At 47.0% G+C, this 26,316-nt stretch overlaps 1 protein-coding gene across 1 annotated transcript in view; it reads left to right on the top strand.

The window, feature by feature from the left end:
* Positions 1-26,316, top strand: part of LRP4 (LDL receptor related protein 4) — a 62,737-nt gene that overhangs the window by 23,354 nt on the left and 13,067 nt on the right. Inside the window, exons 5-34 of the mRNA XM_074273003.1 lie at positions 718-834; positions 2,104-2,232; positions 2,792-2,911; positions 3,137-3,265; positions 4,285-4,410; positions 4,972-5,106; positions 5,290-5,415; positions 6,612-6,842; positions 7,150-7,306; positions 8,569-8,786; positions 9,695-9,871; positions 10,127-10,249; positions 11,929-12,137; positions 12,324-12,405; positions 13,556-13,661; positions 14,236-14,437; positions 14,599-14,788; positions 15,427-15,558; positions 16,176-16,316; positions 17,927-18,013; positions 18,444-18,615; positions 18,736-18,898; positions 19,052-19,277; positions 19,708-20,011; positions 20,511-20,729; positions 21,475-21,609; positions 22,943-23,051; positions 23,548-23,692; positions 24,493-24,606; positions 25,454-25,589. Coding sequence (XP_074129104.1) covers positions 718-834; positions 2,104-2,232; positions 2,792-2,911; positions 3,137-3,265; positions 4,285-4,410; positions 4,972-5,106; positions 5,290-5,415; positions 6,612-6,842; positions 7,150-7,306; positions 8,569-8,786; positions 9,695-9,871; positions 10,127-10,249; positions 11,929-12,137; positions 12,324-12,405; positions 13,556-13,661; positions 14,236-14,437; positions 14,599-14,788; positions 15,427-15,558; positions 16,176-16,316; positions 17,927-18,013; positions 18,444-18,615; positions 18,736-18,898; positions 19,052-19,277; positions 19,708-20,011; positions 20,511-20,729; positions 21,475-21,609; positions 22,943-23,051; positions 23,548-23,692; positions 24,493-24,606; positions 25,454-25,589 — 4,660 coding nt within the window. The remainder of the gene's footprint in view (positions 1-717; positions 835-2,103; positions 2,233-2,791; positions 2,912-3,136; positions 3,266-4,284; positions 4,411-4,971; positions 5,107-5,289; positions 5,416-6,611; positions 6,843-7,149; positions 7,307-8,568; positions 8,787-9,694; positions 9,872-10,126; positions 10,250-11,928; positions 12,138-12,323; positions 12,406-13,555; positions 13,662-14,235; positions 14,438-14,598; positions 14,789-15,426; positions 15,559-16,175; positions 16,317-17,926; positions 18,014-18,443; positions 18,616-18,735; positions 18,899-19,051; positions 19,278-19,707; positions 20,012-20,510; positions 20,730-21,474; positions 21,610-22,942; positions 23,052-23,547; positions 23,693-24,492; positions 24,607-25,453; positions 25,590-26,316) is intronic.

Here is a 26,316-nt window from a genome sequence, read left to right as displayed (position 1 = left end):
AGTGACGAGGATGGGGCAGGGCCTTTCCAGCTCTAAATCCTCTTGTCTTGGCCCCAAGATGATCAATAACCATTTATTAAGTGCCTACTGTGTGCAGGCACTGTACTAGGTGCTGGAGGTGAGCAAAAGCACATCCTTTCTTCCCTTGAAGAAGCAAAGGTGTCTATGGGTGTAGAATGCTCCTTATCTTGCCACACACAGTCAATGGGGCCACTATCAGCAAAGCAGTTTTTCTTTGTTACAAGGGAAGGCTTATGGGACTGTGGGGACAGAGGAAGACAACTGCAGAAACTAACTGTGACCTAAAAACCCCCAATAAATCCATCAATCCAGTGGGACTCGGGGGAAAGAGCAATAGGGTAGCAGAGGGGCTAAAGACAGCCTGCAGTAATCCAGGCAGTTCTTGAAACCCTTCACTTCATTTGACAACTACTTTGCATAGTTACTACACACCAGATCCTGGCTGCTCTCACTTGTACAGCTGGAAGGATAACGGGCAGGACTGAGTAGTGAAGGTGCCCCAGGGACCAGAGTCCCACAGAGCTCTCTCAGTGTTTGATCTGTTTGATCTGTCTCTTGGAATCGGCTCCAGGGTTGGAGGAATCTCCAGGCAGAAGTCTGGGAGTAGGGTGGGCTTGGTACCAGATCCTTTCTCCAGGGCTGGGGGATCTCGGGAAGCCCCCCGGGGCAGGAACAAACAGGCCAATGTCTCCCCAGATATGCGCAAGTGCTCCGAGAAGGAATTCCGCTGTAGTGACGGCAGCTGCATCGCAGAACATTGGTACTGTGACGGTGACACGGATTGTAAGGACGGCTCGGACGAGGAGAGCTGCCGTGAGTGCCTTTGGGCCCCTGGGAGGGACCACGATGGGAATTGGATCAGGGAATGGGTACCACTCCCTGGACAGGGCAAGTCCTCTAGAGGTCATTCATATAACAACTCACCTTTTCAAGAGACTTTCAAGTTTGCAAAACACTTTCCTCATAATGAAGTGGATTAAAAGAATGATTATCCCCATTTTAGAGATCAGCAAACTGAGGCTCTATGAAGTTGAGAGATTTGACCACGGGCACACTGTTAAGGTCTGAGGTCTCCTAACTCCCGAGTCTGACACTCTTTCCACTCAAGTAACTATTGTTAGACCTGGAGAGAAGTTGAGCAGATCCCTTTATGTGGGTAGGGAGGCCATCCGACTGAAGCATCCTCAAAGGTACTGCTCTAGAGAGCTCTGGGATATCTAAGTTGGGACGCTCAGCATGGATGACACTCTGCCTCCCAAAGAAGTCAGTGTTTACTCCAACCATTTATACTGAGCACCTACTATGTGGAAGTCACTGAGGGGTCTAAGGCACACAAAGGTGAATCATAAAACACTGCTGCCCTCGGGAAGTTTTCCTTCTACAGGCCTGAGGGGGGAATTACAACATATACTTTGATAAATGTGTGTGTGTATGTGGGTGGGTATGTATGTAGGGAGAGACATCTAGAGATCTAGATACATATCTCTAGATAGATCTAGAGATTTAGATAGATGTCTAGCTATCGCTATATATGTGTATGAAATACTTTGTCTAGGGTCAACCAGTCTGGCACAAATAAATAAGTATAAATATAAATACACATAGTTTATCTTGGGTCAATCAGTCTGGCACAAATAAATAAGTATGAATATAAATACACATATATACATTACACATATAGTTATTTGTGAAGAGAGAATCCACAATTAAGGGGATCAGACTTCCCTCAAAAGTTTGCTCATGACTTGAGTGCTAAGGAACCGTAGGATTCTAAAACGAAGGGATTGGGATTAAGTGCATTCGAGGCACCGGGGCCAACTGGTACAAAGACATGGAAGTGAATCAGTCACTGACTGTGTATTAAGCAAAAGAAGGCGTCTTTGCTCTCAGTCTTTGGTCTGAATTAATACAACCGGATTTATACGAAATAAATGGAGTGATATTTTGGGGAGAGGGTTGCTAATAGCTGGAAGAATTAGGAAAGGGCCACTTGGCCGAAGTGACATTTGAGCTGAGTCCTGAATGGAGTAAGGGCCTGGAATGCCCAGGCCTGAGACTATTTTCCCTTGTTTATCCCATCAGCCTCGGCAGTTCCTGCTCCCCCCTGCAGCCTGGAAGAATTCCAGTGTGCCTATGGCCGATGCATCCTGGACATCTACCACTGTGATGGCGATGATGATTGTGGAGATTGGTCCGATGAGTCAGACTGCTGTGAGTTTCCTTTGGTGGGAGGTGGGCACAGGAGATGGGCAGTGGGCATGGAGGCGGTCAGTGGGCATGGGAGGTGGGCAGCAAGGGTATTGGAGAGGGAATAGGATGACTAGGTAAAAAGTGATGAGTGGGGCAGGGAAGTCTTAGGGATGAGTCTCTGAATTCTAGGAAGCCTTCTTAGGATATTCCCTAGTTCTCTCAGCCACTCATTCCCTCAGTCGTTGTTTGTTCATCTGCCATTCCTGTTTGTTCATAAATATTTCTGGGGTCTGCTCTGTGGGCCAGGCTCCCTGGAGGTCCCAGGCCAGGAGACTTGCTTTCTGAAGCTTGTCCCAGTGGCATCAAAGATGGCCGGAGAGACTCGAGGCACAGTTGCTAACTTCCTCCGTGACCTCCAGCAGACCCCCGAGCCTCCTTGGGCCTTATGTTCCTCATCCATAAGATTAGAGGCTTAGGCAAGATGGCCTCTGAGGACCCTTCTGGCTTGATTTGCAGGATCCTTTGCACTGGGGGGTAACTCGTAACCTTTCTCCCTTCTCCTTGCCCAATCCTCGCCTAGCCTCCCACCAGCCCTGTCGCTCGGGGGAGTTCATGTGTGACAGCGGCCTCTGCATCAATGCCGGCTGGCGCTGCGATGGGGACGCGGACTGTGATGACCAGTCTGATGAGCGCAATTGCAGTGAGTGGTAGAACAGTCCTGGAGGGATGGGGTGGCTTATGGGAAGAAGGCTAGAGAAGGGGGGAAGGGTTGAGGGAGCTGGCTGAGGGTATGGGGAGGGGGAGAGGGCTAGTTAAGGATGGGGAGAGGGGAGGGCTGGTTAAGGTTAGGGGGGAGGGGGATAGTTAAGGATGTGGTGGAGGAGAAGCTGCCCCTCACCTAGATCTTCTCTCCTGCCTCCTCCAGCCACATCCATGTGCACGGCAGAGCAGTTCCGTTGTACGTCTGGCCGCTGTGTCCGGTTGTCTTGGCGTTGTGATGGGGAGGATGATTGTTCAGACAACAGTGATGATGAGGAAAATTGCGAAAACACAGGTTGGGCTCCTCAGCCCTGTCTCTGGCCTCTTAACAAACACCCTTTGATGTGGACAAGATTGGGCAAAATTGATGCTGTGCCGCCCCACCTTGGGCCAGGAGTCTGCTGTGGCCATAATTCATGGTTTAGCTTTCCCTGGCCCTTTCCCCAAGGAACATGGATTGTGGGATCATAAGATCATGGATTTAGACTGACAGGGGGCTCATCCAGTCCCCTCATTTGATAGATGAGGAAACCGAGGACCAGGGAATTTACGGCTAGGCAGGTAGTAAATGTCAGTGGTGAGATCTGAATCCAGGACCTCTAACTCCAAAGGCAGAAATACATATTATGAGTGTTTGTTATTTTTATTGCTATATTTATTTATAGGTGCTTATTTATTTTAAGTGATTAGTTGATTTCCTTTTTTGTTTATTTGCTTGCTTAATTAATATTTTCCCAGTTACATTGAAAACAACTTTTTTAACATTTGTTTTTAAGATTTTTGAGTTCTAGGTTCTCTCTCTTATCAGTTGTGGGTGAGGATCCACAATTAAGAAAGCACATGTGAGGTTATGCAAAACATTTCCATAAAAGTCAACTTGTGAAAGAAAACGTAGATCTCCCACCCTAATGAAAACAAAAACCCTCAAGAAAAATTAAGTCAAAAATAAAGAAAGAGATAGAGAGAAATAGAGAATGCTTCGATCTGTATTCAGACACAAGGAGGATTTCCTTCTAAACCATTTTTTAGGATTATATCATTACTACCTCGTGCCATGAGTACCTTACCACCTCACTCTCTCAAACCCTAATGGAAAGTCTGGGGATTCAGTCTTACCAGATCCGTTCCTTGCTCTGGAACACACACACACACACACACACACACACACACACACACACACACACACACCCTGATTTATCCAAATCCCAGTCCAACTGTATCTTGCCTTAAAAAATGACAGGCTCTCAACTTGTTCAACTGCTCCCTCTGTTGCCAAAAACCCCTCCTTGATCTGTGCTGTCCCCTTCTCTCCAGGAAGCCCTCAGTGTGCCTCCGATCAGTTCTTATGTGGGAATGGGCGCTGCATTGGCCAGAGAAAGCTATGCAATGGCGTCAATGACTGTGCTGACAATAGTGACGAGAGCCCCCAGCAAAATTGCCGTGAGTGTCTCCTGGGGTGGGAGTGCTTCATTGGAAGTTATGGGGGAATCTGGGGAGTTGTGAGTGTAGAAATGGCTAACCCAGCTCTTCCAGTATCTTCATCTTACAGATGAAGAAACTGAGTCCCAGAAAGAGGAAATGATTTAGAATTATACATTTAGAGCTGGAAGGGTCTTCCAAGAGCATATGTTCCATTCGTTTCATTTTCTGAATGAAATTGAAGCCCCTCCAGAGGAAAAGATTTGCCCAACGTCCCAAAGGTAGTAAATGATAGATGTAAGATTTAAACTGAGATTCTGATTCTAAATCTGAGGATCACTTGCCCGAGATCACACAAGAGAGTTGACGAGTCAGAATTTGAACTCCAAACCCAGCCCCCTTTTTGTGATACCCATCTAGCAGGGCTTCCCTTGCTATACAGCAACCAGAGCTAACAGGGAGCCCTCTCAAGGGACTCTTCCAACTAAGGGAGCCATTCTCCATGGTCTAGGGGAGTGCCAAGCTGGCTCTCCTTAGGGAGTATGTTGGGCTCAGCTCCCATCTCTGATTTGACTGGCACAGGGCCTCGGACGGGTCAGGAGAACTGCAATGTCAACAATGGCGGTTGTGCCCAGAAGTGCCAGATGCTTCGGGGAGTGGTGCAGTGTACCTGTCACACCGGCTACAGACTCATGGAGGATGGCCGTTCATGCCACGGTGAGGCAGGATGCTTGGAAGGAAAAAGGTTCAGCAGGTTGTTGAGAGTGATGGATGGGCTTTGGGGCCTGTTACTTAGAATGCAACCAGATGTCTAAGTGGGTGAACATCTGGACAACCAATGGATTAGGGTGGAAGTTGGACAGAATGAGAGTTCTCTGATGCATGCCCTTTTCCCCATAGATGTAAATGAGTGTGCAGAGGAGGGCTATTGTAGCCAGGGATGTACTAACAGCGATGGAGCATTCCAGTGTTGGTGTGAGGCTGGCTATGAACTCCGACCTGATCGGCGAAGCTGCAAGGCCCTGGGTAAGAGGAGCCAGGGATGGACCCTGTGGGCAAACCTTCCTGAGGCAACACCAGTTAACTTTCTGGGCCCTACTGGGTAACCTAACCACCTCTACCATTTTTCAGTTCAGAGAGCATCTGTTTAGTACCTACTGTATGCCAGACATTGTGCTATGTACTGGGAGTACAAAGACAAAAATGAAGCTGTTTCTGATCTCAGGGAGCTCACCTTCTTCTGGGAGAATAAAATTTGTACACAGAGAAGTAAACACAAAGTAAATTCCAAGTAACTTTAGTTTATGGTGAGAGAGGCCTGATACTTCCTTCTACCTGAGCCAAGCCTTGAAAGTAGCGCAAATGAGGAGAAAGCACATTCTGGGAATGAGGGATAGATAGTAAGAGCAAAAGCATGGAGGTAAAAGGCAGAAGATGGCATGCTGTGTATGCAAGGAGCTCCTCTCCAGTTGTGTGGGATGCTAAAGTGTCCAAGGGAGAATAATAAAAATGAAGTCTGTAAAGAAAGGCTGGAGCCAGAGTAGGGGAAGTAACCTCAAATATCCAGTAAGAGTTATAAAAACAATAATAATAATTATAGCACTTTGAGCTTAGTAAGACATTTTCTCTTATCTAAGCAGTAATAGGGAGCCACTTTAGCTTTTTGAGCAGGAGAGTGAGTGGAACAGATGTGTATTTAGAGAAAAAAAATTTAGCAGCTGTGTAGAGAATGGATTAGAATGGCTAGAAAGACTCTGAGTAGGGAGACCAGTTAAGAGGAAATTGTAATTCAGACTTGAAATAGAATAATGGCCATATTAGTAGGGAGTAGGAGAGCAGAGGAGGAGGCTGAGGTCCTAGCAAGTTAAATGACTTACCCAAATAAATAAGGAGGCCTCAGAAATAGGACTCTGACTTCAGATATTATTGAGATGCTTTTGCAAAGTCCTTTGTAAAGATTGACTGAAATATGGAGCAGCTGCTCTTTCAACAAGGTAGGGGGAGATAAGTGGAAACACCCTTGGATCTGAGAAAGGAGTTTCCAGGATGTAACTGTAGCTGAAGGTTTCTTTGAGCTCTACCTCTCCTACCTTGAGGTTTCAAGCACAGGCTTTTTGGATCCCGTGCTCTATCTAATGTACCTGGATGGCTAAAGTAGGCCTGGGAGCCCCGGTACAGACCTGGAGCCTGGGCTTAGGCCCTGTCTCTCTGCCGTGTCCCAGGGCCGGAGCCCGTGCTGCTCTTCGCCAATCGGATTGATATCCGGCAGGTGCTGCCGCACCGCTCCGAGTACACACTGTTACTCAACAACCTGGAGAATGCCATCGCTCTTGACTTCCACCACCGGCGGGAGCTTGTCTTCTGGTCAGATGTCACCCTGGACCGCATCCTCCGAGCCAACCTCAATGGCAGCAATGTGGAGGAGGTGGTGTCCACAGGCCTGGAAAGTCCAGGTAAGGAGAACTGAGCCCCGGGTGAGTGGCAAATCGCCAGAAGGGAGGATATTGCAGCATAATTAGCTGAAGTGAAGGGTGTGTGCTGTAGGCCAAGTGAGAGGGGCCTGATACCTCCTCCTATCTGAGCCAAGCCTTGAAAGTAGTACAAATGAGGAGGAGGCACATTCCAAGTTCTAGGATCACTTAGAACTTGAGGGTGAATTGACCAGAATAGAAAGATGGAAGAATATAATGGGAAGAGTATGGGAACATGGAGTGGATTCCCTGGCCCTCAAGTACTCTCTCCCTCTCTATACTTTTTCAGGGGGGCTGGCCATAGACTGGCTCCATGATAAGCTGTACTGGACAGACTCAGGCACTTCTAGGATTGAGGTGGCCAATTTGGATGGTGCCCATCGGAAAGTGTTGCTGTGGCAGAATCTGGAGAAGCCCCGGGCCATTGCCTTGCACCCCATGGAGGGGTGAGTAAGAACCTCGACTCTTCACCCATTAGCCACTCCATGCAGAGAAGACGTATTGGACCCCATCTTCCTGGGTGGGGGGGGATTCCCATGTAATGGGCCTGGAGGACTGAAGTAGGCTTGAAACCAAGAGGCAAACTGGCTTGTGAGCCCCGCTCCTATTTCAGCCTGGCAAAAATGAAGGATTTCTAAAGCAGTGACTACTTCATGCGGGGAGGGGACTTGCCTATAGGAGCCACAGTCATGGTCCTTCTTGGTGCAGTGGTGGGAAAAAAAAAAAAAAAGGCCTCATATAAAAAAGATTCTGCCTTAGATTCTGTGTGATTTCAGGGAAGTTACTGCTCTCCTTTTAGCCCAATGTTTCCTCATGGTAAAAAGGTATAAATAATGCCTGTAATATTACAGGCTGATAATAATAACAACAAAATAATAGATTTGGAACTGAAAGAAGTTTGAAGGTCAACAAATCTAATCCCCTCTTTTTACAGATGGGGAAACTGAGGCCTAGAAAGGTTAAGTTACTTGTGGAAACTCATATGTCTAGAAAATTTCTGAGATGGGATTCAGACCCAGGATTTCCTGACTCTTCCTCAAGTTCAATGTTCTATATTCTATCCCAAAGGTGTCCAAGACACAACATTCCCAAGTACAATCTGAATTAGATGAGCTAAATAAAAATACGATAAAGTATAGATGATGTTAATTTGTGATTTTCTAAGGTGATATATAATCTGTAGGGACCTTTTGTCCAGGTTAGTGGCCCCTGTTTCTTTTGAATTTGAAACCTCTCTCCTATATCTCACTGTAAAGGACAGATGATATAAAAGACATAACAAACCTTATAGCATAATGTAATTGTTATTATGGTTGTTACCACTATCGGGGACTAAAAATTGAACTTATATTTTCATTAGTATGAAGAACTCCTGGATGAGCACACTCCCTCTACCTGTGCAGGTTGGCACTTTTTGTGCAAAGTATAGTCTCAGAGCACTGCTACTCAGAGCACTGAGAAATGCCCAGATTCCTTCTTACAGCCAGTGTGTAAAATAGGCAGGATTTGAATCCTTATCTTCCAGCCTATACCACGACAGCATCCGTTTTGTCATTCCCACCAATAATCTTAGAATGACAAATGCCTTGTGGACATTGAGCAAGCTGTTATTGGAATAAATAATGTTTTATTCATGATTCCATCCATTTCCCTTGGGAAATGGGCACAGCTCTTGCCCACCTCTCAGCTGCCTTTCTTCCCTTTCTAGGACCATTTATTGGACAGACTGGGGCAATACCCCTCGCATTGAGGCCTCCAGCATGGATGGTTCAGGGCGGCGCATCATCGCAGATACTCACCTTTTTTGGCCCAATGGGCTCACAATTGACTACGCCGGACACCGAATGTACTGGGTAGATGCCAAGCACCATGTGATTGAGCGAGCTGACCTGGATGGAAGTAACCGCAAAGCTGTCATTAGTCAAGGTGAGCCTTCTACTTACTTCCTTTCACTCTCTTTCCCTCTTCTACCCCCCTGGACCCCATAGAATCCTCATAGAATTAGAGCTAAAAGGGGCTTTGAAGATCATTGAGCTCAGCCTGATGAACAGGTGGGGAAATTAAGGCGTAGAGATGTTACAGTGATTGCCCAGGTTCCACAGCCAGTAAGTTTTCTAAATTGAAATTTGAATCGAGGACTTCCTGAGTCCACATCAGTCAGTTTATCAATAGTACTTAGTAAGTGTTTACCAGAGGTGTGCTAAAGTCAGCCAATACTGGAGCTGATTGTTAAATTTTCACCGTGAGCATTTATACCTCTGACATCATGAGTGTTTGATGAGTTTAGTTTATTGTTTTCTTGAATATATAGGGAAAAGAATGTTAATAATGAAGATTGAATCTAAAAGTGTATTTTATATACATGCATACATACATTTATGCAAATTATATATATGTATGTATGTATGTATATATATATAATATGTACATGTAATTTGCTTATTTATTTTCCTTCTGAGAGCTGATTGTTAAATATTTACCAGCAAGCACAACACTGATATTTAGTATTTATCAGGTCCCAGGCCCTAAAGTAGCAAATAGATTTACATGGAAATTCAACATTTAGTCTCTGCTCTTGAGAAACATTTTTGCTTTTATACTATGTTTCTTCTCCTGTGGAAAAAGCAGTTGGGCTTGGTAATCCTAACATCCCTTTCAGCTCCAAGTCACGTGAGCCCATTTGTCCATTCCCGCTGGGTACTGGGAACTTCAGCGGAGAACAGATGCCCCACATTCTTTTTGCTGAGAGATTGAGCTTGAATTAAATAGTGTTGGGTCCAGGAGCAGTGGCCTGCCAGGGCTCTGGCCTGAGGGCATTCTGGGCCTTTTCACAGGCCTCCCGCATCCCTTTGCCATCACGGTGTTTGAGGATAGTCTCTACTGGACGGACTGGCACACCAAGAGCATCAACAGTGCCAACAAATTCACTGGAAAGAACCAGGAGATCATCCGTAATAAACTGCACTTCCCCATGGATATCCACACACTGCACCCCCAGCGCCAGCCAGCAGGTAGTCACCTTCTGGGCAGCCAGCCCAGCCTGCCCCTCAGTGCCTCCCAAGTTCTCCTCTGGAGATTTTCCCAGGGCCCCTTCCTGCAGGTGTCCTTGCCTTTGCTGGGGGAAACCCAAGGTAGGGACAGGCACGAGGCAGCTGCCCCCTCTGCTGGCAACTGCAAGGAGCACAGCTCTGAGCTCTCATCCCCGCTGCCTCCTGTCCAGCCTCTGGACTCATGGGGCGTCCTCTTAACCTGGGGTATTTGAGCAGGGAGAAACCGCTGTGGGAACAACAATGGAGGCTGCACCCACTTGTGCCTGCCCAGCGGCCAGAATTACACCTGTGCCTGCCCCACTGGCTTCCGCAAGACCAGCAGCCACACCTGTGCCCAGAGTAAGTGTTTGCGGAGGGGACACCCAGCAGGGATTCTGGGGGCAAGACTAGACCTGTGGCCAGGGTTGTGGAATGTAATGATTCTGAAGGCTCCCAGCAGCTGCAGCTTTGGGGTCCCTAGAAATAGTTCAGGTTCTCCTGAGTCTTAGAGGTGACAAGACTTGAACTTGATCTTACCTGTTAGTCATTCAGCATATTTTAAGTGCCTACTGTGTGCCAAACACTGGGGATACCTGAGAGATACTACTTGTCCTCAAGAAGCTTACAGTCTAGCAGGAGCAAACACATGGGGATGTATAAGTACCTTGGACAGATCACTTAACCCTGCTGAGCCTGTGTGATCATCTGTAAAGTGGGTGTATGGGTACAGCTGCAGTACGTCCTTCTTAGGGTTGTTATGAAGGGGCAGCATAGTAAAGATCACTGACTGGAGCAAAGGACCATGGGCAGTCAGGAGGACTTGGGTTCAAATGCTGCCTCACATGGTTACTAGCTGGGGCCCTCGATTTCCTAGCTGTAAATGAAAGAGCTGGCCCTGACTTGATAGTCTCTGAGATCCCTGCCAGCCCAGAATCTGGTCATGTCAAGGGAAGCGAGGTACACAAAACTCCATTAACTCTGAAGTGGTCTGGCAGGGTCAGCTCCTTCAGGAAGGAGGAAGCCGGCCAGACTGGCTTATCATGCTACCGAGCAGCAGAAGGACTTGCCCCCCAGGGACTTCCCTGGGGGATCATGTCTGCAAGCCTGTTATAAAGGGGCAATTAGAAGCAGCTAGAAATTGGGGGAAGAGCCTCCCGCCTATTCCATCCCCCTATATTGATCTTCTTACATAAAAGTATTCCTGGCATCCAAGGGGCTCCTAAGGGTTCTAAAATCAGGGCATTTCTTTCAACCTAGGGACCAAGTAGCTAAAACTGGGCCTAGCAATGGTGCTGAGCCAAGGTAGAAACAGTCCATGTATGTCAAGGGACTATGAACGAATGCATAAATAAGTGACTTCCTCTATCCTGGGCCAGAGATCCCTTGAGCTCCTGCTTTTTTTTTTCAGATTGTAAGCTCCCTAAGGGCAAAGGTGGCTCAGCATAGTGCCTGGCACATAGTAGGGGCTTAATAAGTATTTATTGATTCCCCAAAGGGAACAGTCTGAGCGAAGTTATAATCAGTATTTGCATAGTTGCATAAAATGTCTTGATTAGCCTGTGTAGCCCAAGCCATGACTTGCCTTAGACTACAAGACTCTACAAGGGCCCAAGGCCCTTTTGCAGGCCATTGGCCTTCCATCCAAACCACTGGGAATAATTGGGACCTATTTTGAATAACTCCCCCCTAAAACATCTGTTTTGTGTACTGGGCTCCTCTGGCAGAAGTCCAGGGAGGTCCAGGAAGCTTCTCAGAATCAGTGCTTGGGAAACCTTCAAGTCCTAAAGTCGGTTATGATCGTTATTTTCTCCATTTGATCCCCAGATTTTATCTGACAGGTTCCCCTATGCCCAAAGTGGGATTAAGGCTCAGGGTGTAGGCAGTCGATGGGGCAGAAGGGAATGGGCACGAGGAGGTTCGTGGCCCCAGGCAGGTGGCGTGATTAAGCCAGATGTCACGCAGGTGATTGTCTGTGTCTGTCACTGTGTTGTTGAATTTAGAAGATTAAAAGAAGACCCCCCCTTTCGGCCTTTGATCAGGTCTTGACAAGTTCCTGCTTTTTGCCCGAAGGATGGACATCCGTCGGATCAGCTTCGACACGGAGGACCTGTCCGACGATGTCATCCCACTGGCTGACGTGCGCAGTGCCGTGGCTCTCGACTGGGACTCCCGAGACGACTATGTATACTGGACCGACGTTAGCACCGACACCATCAGCCGGGCCAAGTGGGATGGAACGGGGCAAGAGGTACGGGCCTGCCCGAGCAGCCATGCCCCTGGGCTGGGGGAGCGTGGTTTGGCGTCAGTCCTCCCCCAAGTAGGACTTCTGACGGCGTTAGGTCTCTGGACTGTTGTCAAATTCAAGGAAGAAAGGGGGTGGACCCACGATTGGCGGCTCAGCCCAGTTGGTGATACTGCTTTGCTTCTTACCCAGGTGGTAGTAGACACAAGTTTGGAGAGCCCCGCTGGCCTGGCCATTGATTGGGTCACCAACAAACTATACTGGACTGATGCAGGTATGTGTAGAGAAGGAGCCACACTGGTCTTTGGAGAGCTCAGGAGACGTTTTTACCCCCAAGGTCATCAGAGCCCGATTTTAAGCCTTTGATCCATGTCAAAGAGGCCTCAGGAAGGGGGATCTTAACCTTTTTTGTGTCACGGATGCCTCTAATAGTCTAGTGACCTTTCTCAGAATCATATTTCTAAATGTAAAAATTAGAGTTACAAAGGATCTTGGAATAAAGATGTATGTTTGCCCCTCCAAGTTCACAGACCCCATGAAATATATCTATATTCTCTTTGGGAATCCTCAGGTCCAAGTTAAGAATCCCTGCTCCGGATTAAAATGTATTTAAAGCCTTTCATGATACCGCACCAGCCTCATTTTCCAGGATGATTCCACAGAGTCCCCTTTATGCATTTATTTTCCAGTCTGTTAGATGTATTTGCTGTTCCCCATACAGAACACTCCATGTCTTATTTCCATGTCTTTGAACAGACTGACCCCCATGCCCGAAATACCCTCCCTCCTCATTTCTACCAGAAAAAATCCCTAGCTTCCTTCGAGGATCCTCCCATGGACCTCATCTTACACAATACCAGCTGCTAGTGTCTTCTCCCCCAGGAAATTACATTGCATGGATTTTTTATATTTTATATTTGTTTTTCTCTGTATCCATGTTATTTCCCCCAGTCCTTTTGCCTTGATGGTAGAGCCTATCATCATTAATGTTATTAATTAGTAATATTTAATTGATATTAATATTAATAAATATTTATTAAATGAATGAATGGTTATGGGACTGGTAGAGGAAGCTCCATCTTGGATTTGGGCATTTCCCAATCTGATTGTTTTTCCTCCATGAATGACCCAAATGGATATTTGGGAGGCAAGCCAAACAGGCAGCTCCTGGTCCCTCTTTCCTCCTTCCAGTCACTGGTCTGGGTGGGATCTGGGTGGGAACGGCTACCGGCCACGCATTTTGCTCATCTGTGTGGTTGGCTGCCTCAGATCTTGGCGTATGAGAACACCATCGGTGCCAAGGCCCTTCGAGAAGGTTGGGCCAGATCGGCTTTGCATACCAATTGGATGGGACCAACTGCTTTATTCTCCATCTCTCCTTGGGCTCTGGGCGGCTGACGTTTTTATCTCTCCCATCTTGGCAGGCACAGACCGAATTGAAGTGGCCAACACAGATGGTACCATGAGGACAGTACTGATCTGGGAAAATCTGGATCGCCCTCGGGACATTGTGGTAGAACCCAGGGGCGGGTAAGTCGCTCTCGTTCAAGCTGTTCTCAGAATATAACTTGGCCTTCTCTCCTTTCCTCTTTCCCTTGTCCCCCATTATTATCTGAATTCAGTGGGACTTAGAATCATCAAATAGTAGGATCATGAGTTCAAATCCTTTCCCAGACACTTTACAACCCTGGGTAAATCTTGGATTCAATTAGCTTATCTGTAAAATGGGAATAATAACTTCACAGGATTGGTATGAGGATCAGATGATAAAATGTTGAATTTCTTTGCAAACTTTAGAGTGTTATATTAAAGCTAGCTATTATGATTATTTTTATTTTTATCATCATAAATTGAGAACTTAGAGGCCACCTAGTCCAGCCTTCTTATTTTTAGGATGAGGCCCAGAGAAATGAATTGACTCCCCACTTATTACATAGATAGTAAGTAAATGAGCCAACACTCGAATATGATCCAATTGTGCCAGCTTCAGTTGGTCCCATACTGCTAAGAGACTGGAGCAGAAAAAATTGATAAACTTGAGGAGAATTAGATACCTTAGGTGAAGGAAGGAAAGAAGCAAAACACCTTTCTGGCCTATACGTAGGTTCATGTATTGGACTGACTGGGGTGCAAGCCCCAAGATCGAGAGAGCTGGCATGGATGCCTCGGGCCGCCAAGTCATCATCTCCTCCAATCTGACCTGGCCCAACGGACTGGCCATCGACTATGGCTCCCAGAGACTCTACTGGGCCGATGCCGGCATGAAGACCATAGAGTTTGCTGGGCTGGATGGGAGCAAGAGAAAGGTGAGTGGGAGACGGAGAAGCTCAGGACAATGGAAGTACTTTGAGACAAGGAAGGTTTTGGATTTTGTCCTGTCTCCTCCTTTGAAATGCTGGAGATAGTAAATAAGAGGCCCCATCTTTTTCATGTACGGAAGTGATGAAAAGTGTTGGCGGGTTGACAGGTGCTGATAGGAACCCAGCTTCCACACCCTTTCGGGCTGACCCTCTATGGAGAGCGTATCTACTGGACTGACTGGCAGACCAAGAGCATCCAGAGCGCAGACCGGCTGACGGGGCTGGACCGTGAAACATTACAAGAGAACCTGGAGAACCTCATGGACATCCATGTCTTCCATCGGCTAAGGCCCCCAGGTGAGCGGCCTCTTGGGCCAATGCTCCCTGCTCCTTATCCCACTAATAAGTATATGGAGGGATGGATGGTTATGTAGATGGACAGGTGAATGGATGTAGGCAAAGAGGTGGATGGTGGATAGATATATAAATACATAGAAGGAATGAAAGAGACACAGAGAGAGAGAGAGACAGAGAGAGAAAAAGAGAGAGGAAAGGAGGGAAAGAGAGGGAAAGGGAGGGGGAGGGAGAGAGAAAGAAACAAGGAGGGAGGAGGGGAAGGAAAGCATTTAAGTGCTTCCTAGTTTTAGGCACTTACTAAGTTCTAGAGATAGAAATATAGAAAAATAAAAAGATAAGACAACCCTTGCTAATCCTCCTAAAGGGGGTTAGAGAGAAGAGCTGAAAAGCAAAGTGAGGAGGTGGGGGCTGCAGGAGAATGAGGAGTGAAGCCAATAGAAGTGTGACCATGGTGTAAGGACATCATAAAATGGTGACCCAGGTGCAGGACTTGCCAATCAGGATCGTCATCTCGGGACAGTCATCTTCAGAGGGCAAAGGCTGCGGGTGAGGGAGTAAAGTGGAGAGGAGTAAAATGGGAGAGGAGTAAAGTGAGGAGTGGTTCATTCGACTGATCTTTTCTTGTCCTTCTTCCCCAGTGCACACTCCCTGTGCTATAGACAATGGGGGCTGCAGTCACCTATGTCTTCGATCCCCACATCCCAAAGGTTACAGCTGCACCTGTCCCACGGGCATCAACCTTCTGCCCGATGGCAAGACCTGTTCATCTGGTGAGTGCATGAAAACCTAAGATCTGGTGGTCTAGAGCCTTACTTATCTAAAGATAGGGCCCAATGAAGTCTAAGAAGAAATTCCCTCTAGAGAAGGGAGGAGACCTTGGGGAGCAGACAATAAGAGAATCTGAAGTGTTAAGACACACCTCCAGAGCACAGAGATTTCATGCTTCCAAAGAACTCTTGATAGACCCGTGAGAGTTTAGCTTTTTTCTATTTGGCCCAAAGGGCAGACTTGGTACCAGTTGGTGGAAGTTGAAAGGAGAAAAATTGAGATGGGATATAAGGAAAAATGTCCTAAAAGTTAATACTAATCTAAAAAGGAACAGGCCACTGTGGGAAGTAGTGAGCTCCCCACACTGGAGATCTTCACTACTGACGCTGTTTGAGTATTCATTATGTATGGTCTAGTGGGGATTCTTTTTCAGGTATGGGTTAGCCAAAAGTGAAGGTCTGGGCCTATGACTTGGGTAGAAGGACACCTCGGTCCATGCTCTTTGAGCTTCAAGGGTAGTTGCCTGGGGTATTTCTTTCCACCCACACCTGAGCAATTTCCTTGAAAGGCAGGACCACGGACAGAGGCAGTTTTCATAGGACAATCTCAACCATTGCAGGTATGAGAAGCTTCTTGATCTTCGCCAGGAGAATAGACATCCGCATGGTCTCCCTGGACATCCCATACTTTGCTGATGTGGTGGTGCCAGTCAATGTCACCATGAAGAATACCATTGCCATTGGGGTGGACCCCCAAGAAGGTCTGTATGCCCCCTTGGGGGGGTGGCAAAAACTCTACTCTTTTCCCTAAAGCCAATGGAAGCTCTTTTCTTAAGCCACTACTCAGAGTCTGAGATTTGTCTGGTCCCTGAAACTTAACTCATGTGCCCTTTCTCCATAGCATCTATTTGTCTCCAAGAATTTTGTCTACAATCTTTGATCTTTCCTGCTTTCTCCACTTCGTATCTCTGGATTTCTGCCTCACCCAGAATAGTGTCCCAGATAGTTTTGTCTGAAGCTCTCTGATTAGAATTTCCCATAACTTTTACTTCTTTTCCTGTAGGGTGAATTGCCTTCTTAGGTAGTGAAGCTAGAGGGGTCTCTTAGAGGGGGTCAAGCTATTGGATAACTGTCAATCAATCAATAGGCAATTTTTAAAGATTTAAAATTTATTCTTTTTTCTTATTTGCTTTTTCTCTTTTCCATTCAAATCCCCAATTAAGAAAGCAAAAACACAAAACCTAAACCATTGTTATAAATACATAATAAAGCAAAGTCGATTCCCTCATTGGCCATGTCCAAAAAGAAAAAGTCTCAATCTGCACTCTGAATCCATCAGCTGTCTATCTGGAGGTGGACAGTGTGTTTCATGATGAGTCCTATGGAATTGTGATTGCTCATTATTTTGGTCAGAATGCTTAAGTCCTTTAAAATTCATTTTCTTTTCAATATGATGGTAATTGTATAAACTGTTCTCTTGGTTCTGCTTATTGTTCACTTTGCATCAGTTCATACAATCTTCCTAGGTTTTTTCTGAAAACACTCCTTTTATCATTTCTTACAGCACAGTAGTGTTCTGTCACATTAATATACCATAACTTATTCAGCCATTCCCCAATTGATGGACTTTCTTCAGTTTACAATTCTTTATCATGACATAAAAAGTTGCTATAAATATTTTGGCATTTATTAAGTGAGCATTTTGATAACCTCTGGGACTATAAAGAAAGGGAAAAACACAGTTCCTGACCTCAAGGAGCTTACATTCAAGTGAAGAAAGCAACGTGAAAATAACCAGTTATGTACAATATATAGACAGAGTAGATGGGAGGAAATGTCAGAGGGGAAGGCAGTAGCAGCTGGTGCAGAGAGGGCCTGGGAAAGGTAATCTATGGAAGGTAACATTTGAGCTGTCTTTTTTTTTTCTCAAGTCATTTAATCTCTTTCTTTTTTATTAAAGTTTTTTATTTTTAAAACCTGTGCATGGATAATTTTTTGACATTGCCTACTGCAAAACCTTATGTTCCAAATTTTCCCCTCCTTCCCCCTACCCCCTCTCCTAAAAAGCAAGTAATCCAATATATGTTAAGCATGTTAAAATATATGTTAAATCCAATATACACATACATATTTATACGATTCTCTTGCTGCACAAGAAAAATCAGATCAAAAAGGAAAAAAATGAGAAAGAAAACAAAATGCAAGCAAACAACAACAGAGAGAGTGAGAATGCTATGTTGTGATCCCCACAGTCTTGAGCTGCATCTTGAAGGATGTTAAGAAGCAGAGGTGGGAAGGAAGGGTATTCAAGTGAGGCCTTGGAGATGGGACTGAATAAGAATTGAGGCTGACCTAGATTTTCTTCCTTCAGGAAAGGTTTACTGGTCAGACAGCACGCTACGTAGGATCAGCAGGGCCAACCTGGATGGCTCCCAGCATGAGGACATAATCACCACAGGTGAGACTGACCAAATAGCCCAGTGGGATAGAGAGAAGAAGGCTGGATTTGGAGTCCCAGGACCCAAACTTGAATCCTGACTGCCATTGACAAATCCTTGCAAAATTGAGCCGATCACCTACTATTTCTGTTTCCTTATCCATAAAATGAGAAAATTGAATTAGTGAAGAGATAGTGTGGTCCAACGGAAAAAGCACTGGGTTCAAAAGCTTGATCCCTGTGTGAGCAAGTCACAAGGCGGAGAGTCACAAAGGTTCCTTCCAGATCTGTGATCAGTTACCTCCAAGATCCCTATTGATTCTAAATTGATGCTTGTGAAAGCTTTGCCGGGATTTTGAGTGGGAAGAGGGAGTCGTGGGGGCTCTGGCAACTGCTGTACCTTCCCTTTGTTCTGATACAGAACCTTTTATGATCCCTTTGGTCTTTCCAGGATTACAGACCACCGACGGGCTGGCCGTGGATGCCATTGGCCACAAGGTATATTGGACAGACACGGGAACCAATCGGATTGAAGTGGGCAACCTTGATGGGTCCATGAGGAAGGTGTTGGTGTGGCAGAACCTGGACAGCCCACGGGCCATTGTGCTGTACCATGAGATGGGGTAAGACCAGGAAAAGGGGCCTCTGGGAGACTTGCTTGATTTTATTCCAGTCGGGCACTGGCTGTGTCTTCTGGCCCACCTGGAGACACTCACTTCACCTGGGGCTTCTGCATCCCCCAGGTCTATGTACTGGACAGACTGGGGGGAGAATGCGAAGCTGGAGCGTGCCGGGATGGATGGTTCAGACCGCACGGTGCTCATTAGCAATAACCTGGGCTGGCCCAATGGGCTGACAGTGGACAAGGCGGGCTCCCAGCTGCTCTGGGCGGATGCCCACACTGAGGTGGGTAGCCCCTACTGGGGCAAGGGAATAAAGGAGGGAGGCATTCTAGCCCCTAAGGGGCCGGGAGAATCTCAAGCTAACTGGTTTAAGGGCTTCCTGCCCGTCTGTCTCCAGCCCTTTCACGTCCTCTCCTGTCTCCTCCTTCCACTTCAGCGCATCGAGGCCGCCGACCTCAATGGAGCCAATCGGCGCACACTGGTATCGCCTGTTCAGCATCCCTATGGCCTCACCCTGCTCGACTCTTACATCTACTGGACGGACTGGCAGACCCGGAGCATCCACCGTGCAGACAAGGGCACGGGGAGCAACGTTATCCTGGTGCGAGCCAACCTTCCTGGTCTCATGGACATCCAAGCTGTGGACCGACAGTGGCCGCTGGGTGAGCTGACCACCGGTGCTGTCTGTCAGATGCTTTCCGGGGATATCCAGTGGGGGCCTAACAATATCTTATTGCTCCCATCTTACAGAGAAGCAAAGCAAATCTCAGGGGGCTAAATTGACTTGCCTGAATTGTTTCATTTGAATTCATTAGATTGGAGCCTCTCTGAGGACAGAACAATCTTTGCCATTTTTGTGATCCTGGTACTTAACTGAGATATAGTGCTTGGCACACAGTAGGTGCTTACTAGATGCTTATTGAGTGACTGACTGACTGCTTTCTAGTGTCACGTGGTATTCCCCCTTTCCACTCCACCTATGGAAATGACAGAAGTTACCTGCAGAGGACCGAATGCTCATGACCAGGAGCTTTTAGGCTTTGGTCAGGGCTCCGGGCTGGACACTAATCCTGCTGTTCCTTCCCCCGTTAGGCACAAACAAATGTGGCCCGAAGAATGGTGGCTGCTCTCACCTGTGCCTGCCCACGCCTTCTGGCTTCTCCTGCGCCTGCCCCACAGGCATCCAGCTGAAGGGGGACGGGAAGACCTGTGACCCCTCCCCAGAGACCTACCTGCTCTTCTCCAGCCGGGGCTCCATCAGACGCATCTCTCTGGACACCAGTGACCACACGGACGTGCACGTGCCCGTGCCGGAGCTCAACAATGTCATTTCCCTGGATTATGACAGTGTGGATGGGAAGGTTTATTACACAGATGTCTTCCTGGATGTCATCAGGTAAGGGCATCCTGGGCCCTCGGATGGTACCCAAGCCTCCCTTCTTCCAAAGTAGCTTTCCCTTTATCCTGCAAAGGTTTTATATGGAGTCACAAAGGGGCCAGGACTTGGTGATGCACTGGAAACTGGACAGTCGGTTCTCCTCCCTGATTCCTGTGTTCTCTTCAGGGGCAAAAATATTTCACTTAGCCAGTCTGTGACTTCCGTGACAATGGACCATGGCCTGAACCCCTGGCTCATGGGATACTATAAATTCATAGAGACATTCTGTCCCATTCCTGGTCTCTACTTTTGTTCTCCCTCACAGGCTTCTGGGAATTGCCCAGACCCCTATACTCCCAAATTTCAGGAAGTAGCTTTGAGGTGATAAATCTAGGGGACATTCACTTCTTCTAGTTGTTATTATTATAAATGTTAGTGATTGTTAACAGGGAATTAGCTGTCAAATAGTCCTGGTAAAATCCAGACCCTTCCCTAAGCCTGAATTCATGTCCCCAAGGCGAGCCGACCTGAACGGCAGTAACATGGAGACTGTGATTGGGCGTGGGCTTAAGACCACTGATGGCCTAGCAGTAGACTGGGTGGCCAGGAACCTGTACTGGACGGACACGGGTCGGAACACCATCGAGGCCTCGAGGCTGGACGGCTCCTGCCGGAAGGTGCTGATCAACAACAGCCTAGATGAACCCAGGGCCATTGCTGCCTTCCCCAGAAAGGGGTAAGTCTGAAACCAGAAAAAAGGGAGCCAGCCAATGTAGGGAGGCTGGGGCTTATGGAAGCTTGTGTGGCAGGGCAGGTGGTGGGGCCCCTGGCACTGGGTAAAAGAAACCTGCAGTAGCATCTCTGGAGATTCCGCCCAGCCCAGAGTTTCTCTACTTACTAGGAGCTTCCTCTAGGGGGGCCATGAATTACACAAGCTTCTTTTTTTTGTTTGTTTGTTTGAAAAAGGCAAACAGCTTTATTAACATTTTTCTCAACCTAATGTTTTATTTAATTCACAACTGATGGACTCTATACAGCGGCTCATGCATGGCCACAATTGAACAAGTGTCTGCATTTAAAAATTCTTTAACTGATTTTTTTTCCATTAAAATGTGTTTCTGATATATAATATAATGTGGCTCTTCTGTAGATAATATATGGTCCATTGGGGAAAGTTTTTTTTAATAAACTTTTTTTAATAAAGCCTTTTATTTTCAAAACATATGTATGGATAATTTGACAACCCTTGCATAGCGTACACAAGCTTCTTCTTGCAGCTGTGTGTCCCCCAGAAATTATTTAGCACTTACACAGCACGAGGATGAGTCTCCTAACTCCTCTAAGTTCTCATGACCAAGAAGAACACTGTCCTATGAGGAAGAATATTAGAGAGCCACTAGTTTTTCCTATCACCTCACCCCCCCCCCAGTCAGACACTCTCTTCTGCCTCTGTGGGGACTCACACAGCTGCTTTGGCCTAGGTACCTCTTCTGGACAGACTGGGGCCATCTGGCCAAGATCGAGCGGTCAAACCTGGACGGCTCCGAGAGGAAATTACTCATCAACACAGATCTGGGCTGGCCCAATGGCCTCACCCTGGACTACGATACCCGAAGGTGAGCATCCTTCTCAGGCGGGAAGGGTAACGCCAAGGAATTCCAATGGCCATCACCTTCCAAGCCAGCTGCCCATTCTGGGTTTTGTTAGGAGCTGGAGAAGAGGAAAGGGAGGGGAAAGAAGGAAAATCAGAAACACCTGCCTAGAATAAAGGGAGAAGGAGAGAGAAAGTCTGAAGCTGTTGGTAGCCATGCAGAAAGGAAGAGGTAGAGTTAGAATAGAAGTCTCTTGAGGGCAGGCACTATTTTATTTTTGTCTTTGTATCTCCAGCACTTAGAGAGTATCTTTTACTATTATTTAGTCATTTTTTAATTGTGTGGGGAAGCTAGGTGGCTCAGTGGATAGAGCACCGGCCTTGAATTCAGGAGGACCCGAGTTCAAATGTGGTCTCAGACACTTAACACTTCCTAGCTGTGTGACCCTGGGCAAGTCACTTCACCCCAGCCTCAGGAAAAACAAAAACAAAAACAAAACAAAACCATTTTTCAATTGTGTTCAATTCTCCATGATCCCATTTGTGGTTTTCTTGGTAAAGATACTGGAGCGGTTTGCCATTCCCTTCTCCAGCTCATTTTACAGATGAGGAAACTGAGGCAAACAGAGTGAAGTGACTTGCCCAGGGTCACACAAGTAATAAGTGTCTGACATTAGATTTGAACTCAGGAATATAAGCCAATACTTTATCCACCAGCCATCTCGCTGCCCCATCTGTCCCACAGGATGGCCATAATAACTGGACCTATTATTTAATTGGGCTAGGGAACTCCCAGATAAGCACTTTGCCTTTGCCTATACATACTTCTCTAGCTTTAGAGACTCACCTGACTTGCCTAGGATAATGCAACCAGGTGATTTCAGAGTTAGTTGTTGGACTCAAGTGTTCTTGGTTCCAAGGCCAGCTGTTTATTCGTGATGCTATATACCTCTGTAGGTGTCACTAGGGTAAGGTGACCCTTGATAAATGCTTTTTGAGTTGAATCACAGTGAACAGAAGATCTGGGGTCTTCCTTACATCACTTCCTCTTTTGCTCCTAAAGAAGTGTCTCTATATGTTGGGGTCCTTTCTCAAGCTGGGTTCAGGATATGGTATGGCTGTAGTGAATAAGAGAGAAAGCAGCCCTCACGCCTGTATTTTCTCTCCTTTTTACTCGTTAGCCAACCACTTGTTCTATCTCTTTTGTCCCAAGGCCTCATCTTCCCCCTTCCTGAGCGCTTGTGATGTAGGCAATTGACTCTTTTGAAAGGAGATAGCTCATTGGGGGAAAGCCAGGACTCATGGGAGAATTCTGAGCCCTGGTTACCTTCCCTCCTTTCCCTTCTCCTCTCCCACAGGATCTACTGGGTGGATGCTCACTTGGACCGGATTGAAAGTGCTGACCTCAACGGGAAGCTGCGGCAAGTCTTGGTCAGCCACGTGTCCCATCCATTTGCTCTCACACAGGTAACACAGGTGGCCCTGGAGGTGGAGGGTGTGGAGTAGCAGAAGTAACAGAACCCTTGAGGGTCAGCATTTCTATGGGGTTCTCGGGTCGGGGTCCTAATTGCCCAGCTGGGGCCAGCTGCATCACCGTGTTACAAATGTCACAGGTTTCAAGGGTATCTGCCCATGAGCTGAGACCAGAGCAGCATCCCTTTCCCACTGGAAAGCTCCATCATTTGGAGCATTCGGCCTCCACCCTGTCTCTGAAGGCCTTTGGGGGTGTCTCTGATCTTTGCTGACAGAGTCTCTGCAGGCAAGGAAGTGGCCTACCAAACATGGGGCACTAGAGAAAGTGGGGGGGGGCTTGGCTATAACCCAGAAGAACAAGGAGAGATCAGGTCAGGGCCACCAGCTGAGAGAATTCCTTCTTGGCATCCATGAGGATGAAACTCGCTCTTGCTGCCAGGTGGTACTTGAGTGACCCCTCCCCCACTCTTTGGTCTCCCTTATCGAGCAGCAAGACAGATGGATCTATTGGACGGACTGGCAGACCAAATCAATCCAGCGTGTGGACAAGTACTCAGGCCGGAACAAGGAGACGGTGCTGGCTAATGTGGAGGGGCTCATGGACATCATCGTGGTCTCCCCACAGCGGCAGACAGGTATGTCTCTCCCTCCTGCTTCCTCCTCATTATCGGGAACAGTCCCTGAGAGCTCTTAGCCTGTGAGGCTTTCCAGAGATGACTGGGCTGTAGACTGAGCCTCCTGTTTTACAAGCAAGAAGCTGAAGAGTGAGAAGTTCAGCAGTTTGCCCCATCATGGGGAGAATCAAGTGTCTGGATTCAAACCTGTCTCTGTCTCCAAGCCCAGGGTTCTAGCCACTGCACCACGCTGCTTCAGGGCATCAAAGATTAGAGAGGTCATAGATCTTAGACCCTTAAGGTTCAGCTTCCAAGGTGGTTGAAGGTTACACCTTCTCACAAGGCTGGATTTTCTGCCAAAGGCCTCTTCCTCTTCCCGCCAGTTACTCTGAGAGCACTCTCTCCCTTACAAAATTATTTTAGATAAAGAACATGGGGGGCCTTTGTCTTTATTTGCTTGTATACATAGCAGATCCTTCCCGTAGAATATAAGCTTCTTGAGGGCAAGGACAATTTCATTTTTGCTTCATATACTCAGTACCTAGTGCGTACCTAGCACCTAGTAGGTACTTAATAAACACTTGTTCAGTATTTGTTAATACAGAATGGAAGCCCCTTGACAGCAAGGAGTATTACATGTTGTTTTTTATATCTCCAGCACCAAGGATAATACTTAGTACATAATAGATTCTGAATATTGTTTATTAAATTGACTGAATTCAATTGCATCTTCTAACCTTTCTGGCAAAAAAAAAAAAAAAAAAAAAAAAAAAAAAAGCAAACCTGTTCCTGATTGGATGCTTGGATTTCTCTGTCCTTAGGGACCAATGCCTGTGGCGTGAACAATGGAGGTTGTACCCATCTCTGCTTTGCCAGAGCCTTGGACTTTGTCTGTGCCTGTCCCGATGAGCCTGATGGCCGGCCCTGCTCTCTAGGTGGGTAGTGAGCAGAAGAACTCCCCTAGCCCATGCAAGTCCTTGGCAGAATTATTACGCTTCTGCCTCATTCTACCTGACTATCAGCAAATGATAGGATGCTTGCATTTCAAACTTAGAGCCAGAAGGGGCACTGGAGGCCGTCAAATATAACGCCTCTCCCTTTTACATATGGGGAAACTGAGGCACCCTGGGAATTTCCCAAAGTCACATCACAAGTAAGTGTTTGAGGCAGAATTGGAGCCCAGCCTTAGCCTCTGGCAGCCTGTTTCTCATCTCTAATATGGGCTCAATGATAATAACTGTCCTGGAGAGTTGTAAATATCAAACGGGGGTAGTGCAGTTAAATCCCTTTGCAAACCTTAAGCCTTTTATAAATGTGATGTGAGCATTTCTCTGGGGTCTTTTGCTTGTGTTTTTATTTTGCCCATTGAGTGTGAACCTCAGTGACACTGAGACAGGAATAGAGTCCAGACTCAAACCCAGGCCTTTTCGCCTTCTCTCTCCCTAATGTCACTTAAGCCACCCTGGCCAGAACTATCATAATGGGTGTCCATTAGTATAAGTCTAAAGAACTCTTCAAATCAGATGCGTCTGGCCTCTGATCTTGGGCAAGTCCATTTCCCTTCCCTGAACCTCAGTTTCTCCATCTGTAAAATGAGAAGAGTGGACTAGATGGCCTCTGAGATCCATGTCATGTCTCAGAAGGAGATAGGCCCTCTTTCTGAAGGAACCTGGGACAGAGCCTTGCCCATATTTTCCCTTGGGCCTTATTTGTGCTGCCCTGGGAATTTACAGTGGAGGCTTCCGGCCTTCATGTCACACTCAAATTCCCCTTTCTCTTTAGTGCCAGGCCTGGTGCCCTCAGTCCCCAAGTCCACCAGCTCCAGTGAAAAGAGATCCATGGCACCCAACACCCCACCTACCACGTCCCGCTTCTCCACGTCCAGGACCCACACATCCACAGAGGAATCTGAAGAAAGGTGGGTAGCATTTGGAAACAGTGGGGAGTGGGATTGGAGGTGACGCTCAGAAGCAGGGAAGACTGCAGGGAAGACTGAGTCCTCCATCCTCAAGCACTGATCCGTTTCACCTGCGGCAGAACCCAGAGCCCAGCTGGAGAATCCCTGCTTCCAGGCTCTGGCTGGCAGGGTTCCCAGCAGCCTAGAGCCACAGATTGGAGCTGGAGGGAGCTCAGGGGCCTCTTAGTCCCATCCCTTCATTTTACACATGAGGCCTTCATCTTACATCTCTCCTCTATCATACGGATGAGCCCCAGCAGCGTAGGGGCTGAGGTGTCTGAGGAGCAATCCACAGATGGAGGATTTGAATGTGGGTCTTCCAGGTCCTTATTCACTCCACATGCTACTTCTCATCAGGGTAGCGGATCACACTGAAATCCATCTTTTGGTGACCACTTCTCCAGCCCTGAGGGAAATAATATTGTGCTTACAGGAAATTCATTCAAAGGACAATGAGTGAGATGCCTCCATGGCTAATCTATTGGGCTCTCCTCCCTTCTATTGCTTCCATGTTTGCCTTTATTCTGTAAGTTTCCTTTGGGAAAACTTCCCAAACACCATACCTACCATCGAAGAAAGCGTCTATCAGATGCTACCGTGTAGACAAAGCCTCAGTGTTTCGTGATTTGGGTGGAAAGTTTTTATCCAAGCCAGGTTAAAACAACCTCACTTTGGGGCTATACACCCA

Source organism: Sminthopsis crassicaudata, chromosome 6 (assembly GCF_048593235.1).
Source record: "Sminthopsis crassicaudata isolate SCR6 chromosome 6, ASM4859323v1, whole genome shotgun sequence".
NCBI lineage: Eukaryota > Metazoa > Chordata > Mammalia > Dasyuromorphia > Dasyuridae > Sminthopsis > Sminthopsis crassicaudata.
Note: the sequence above shows the minus strand (reverse complement) of the source record. Positions and strands in the feature narration are given on the sequence as shown.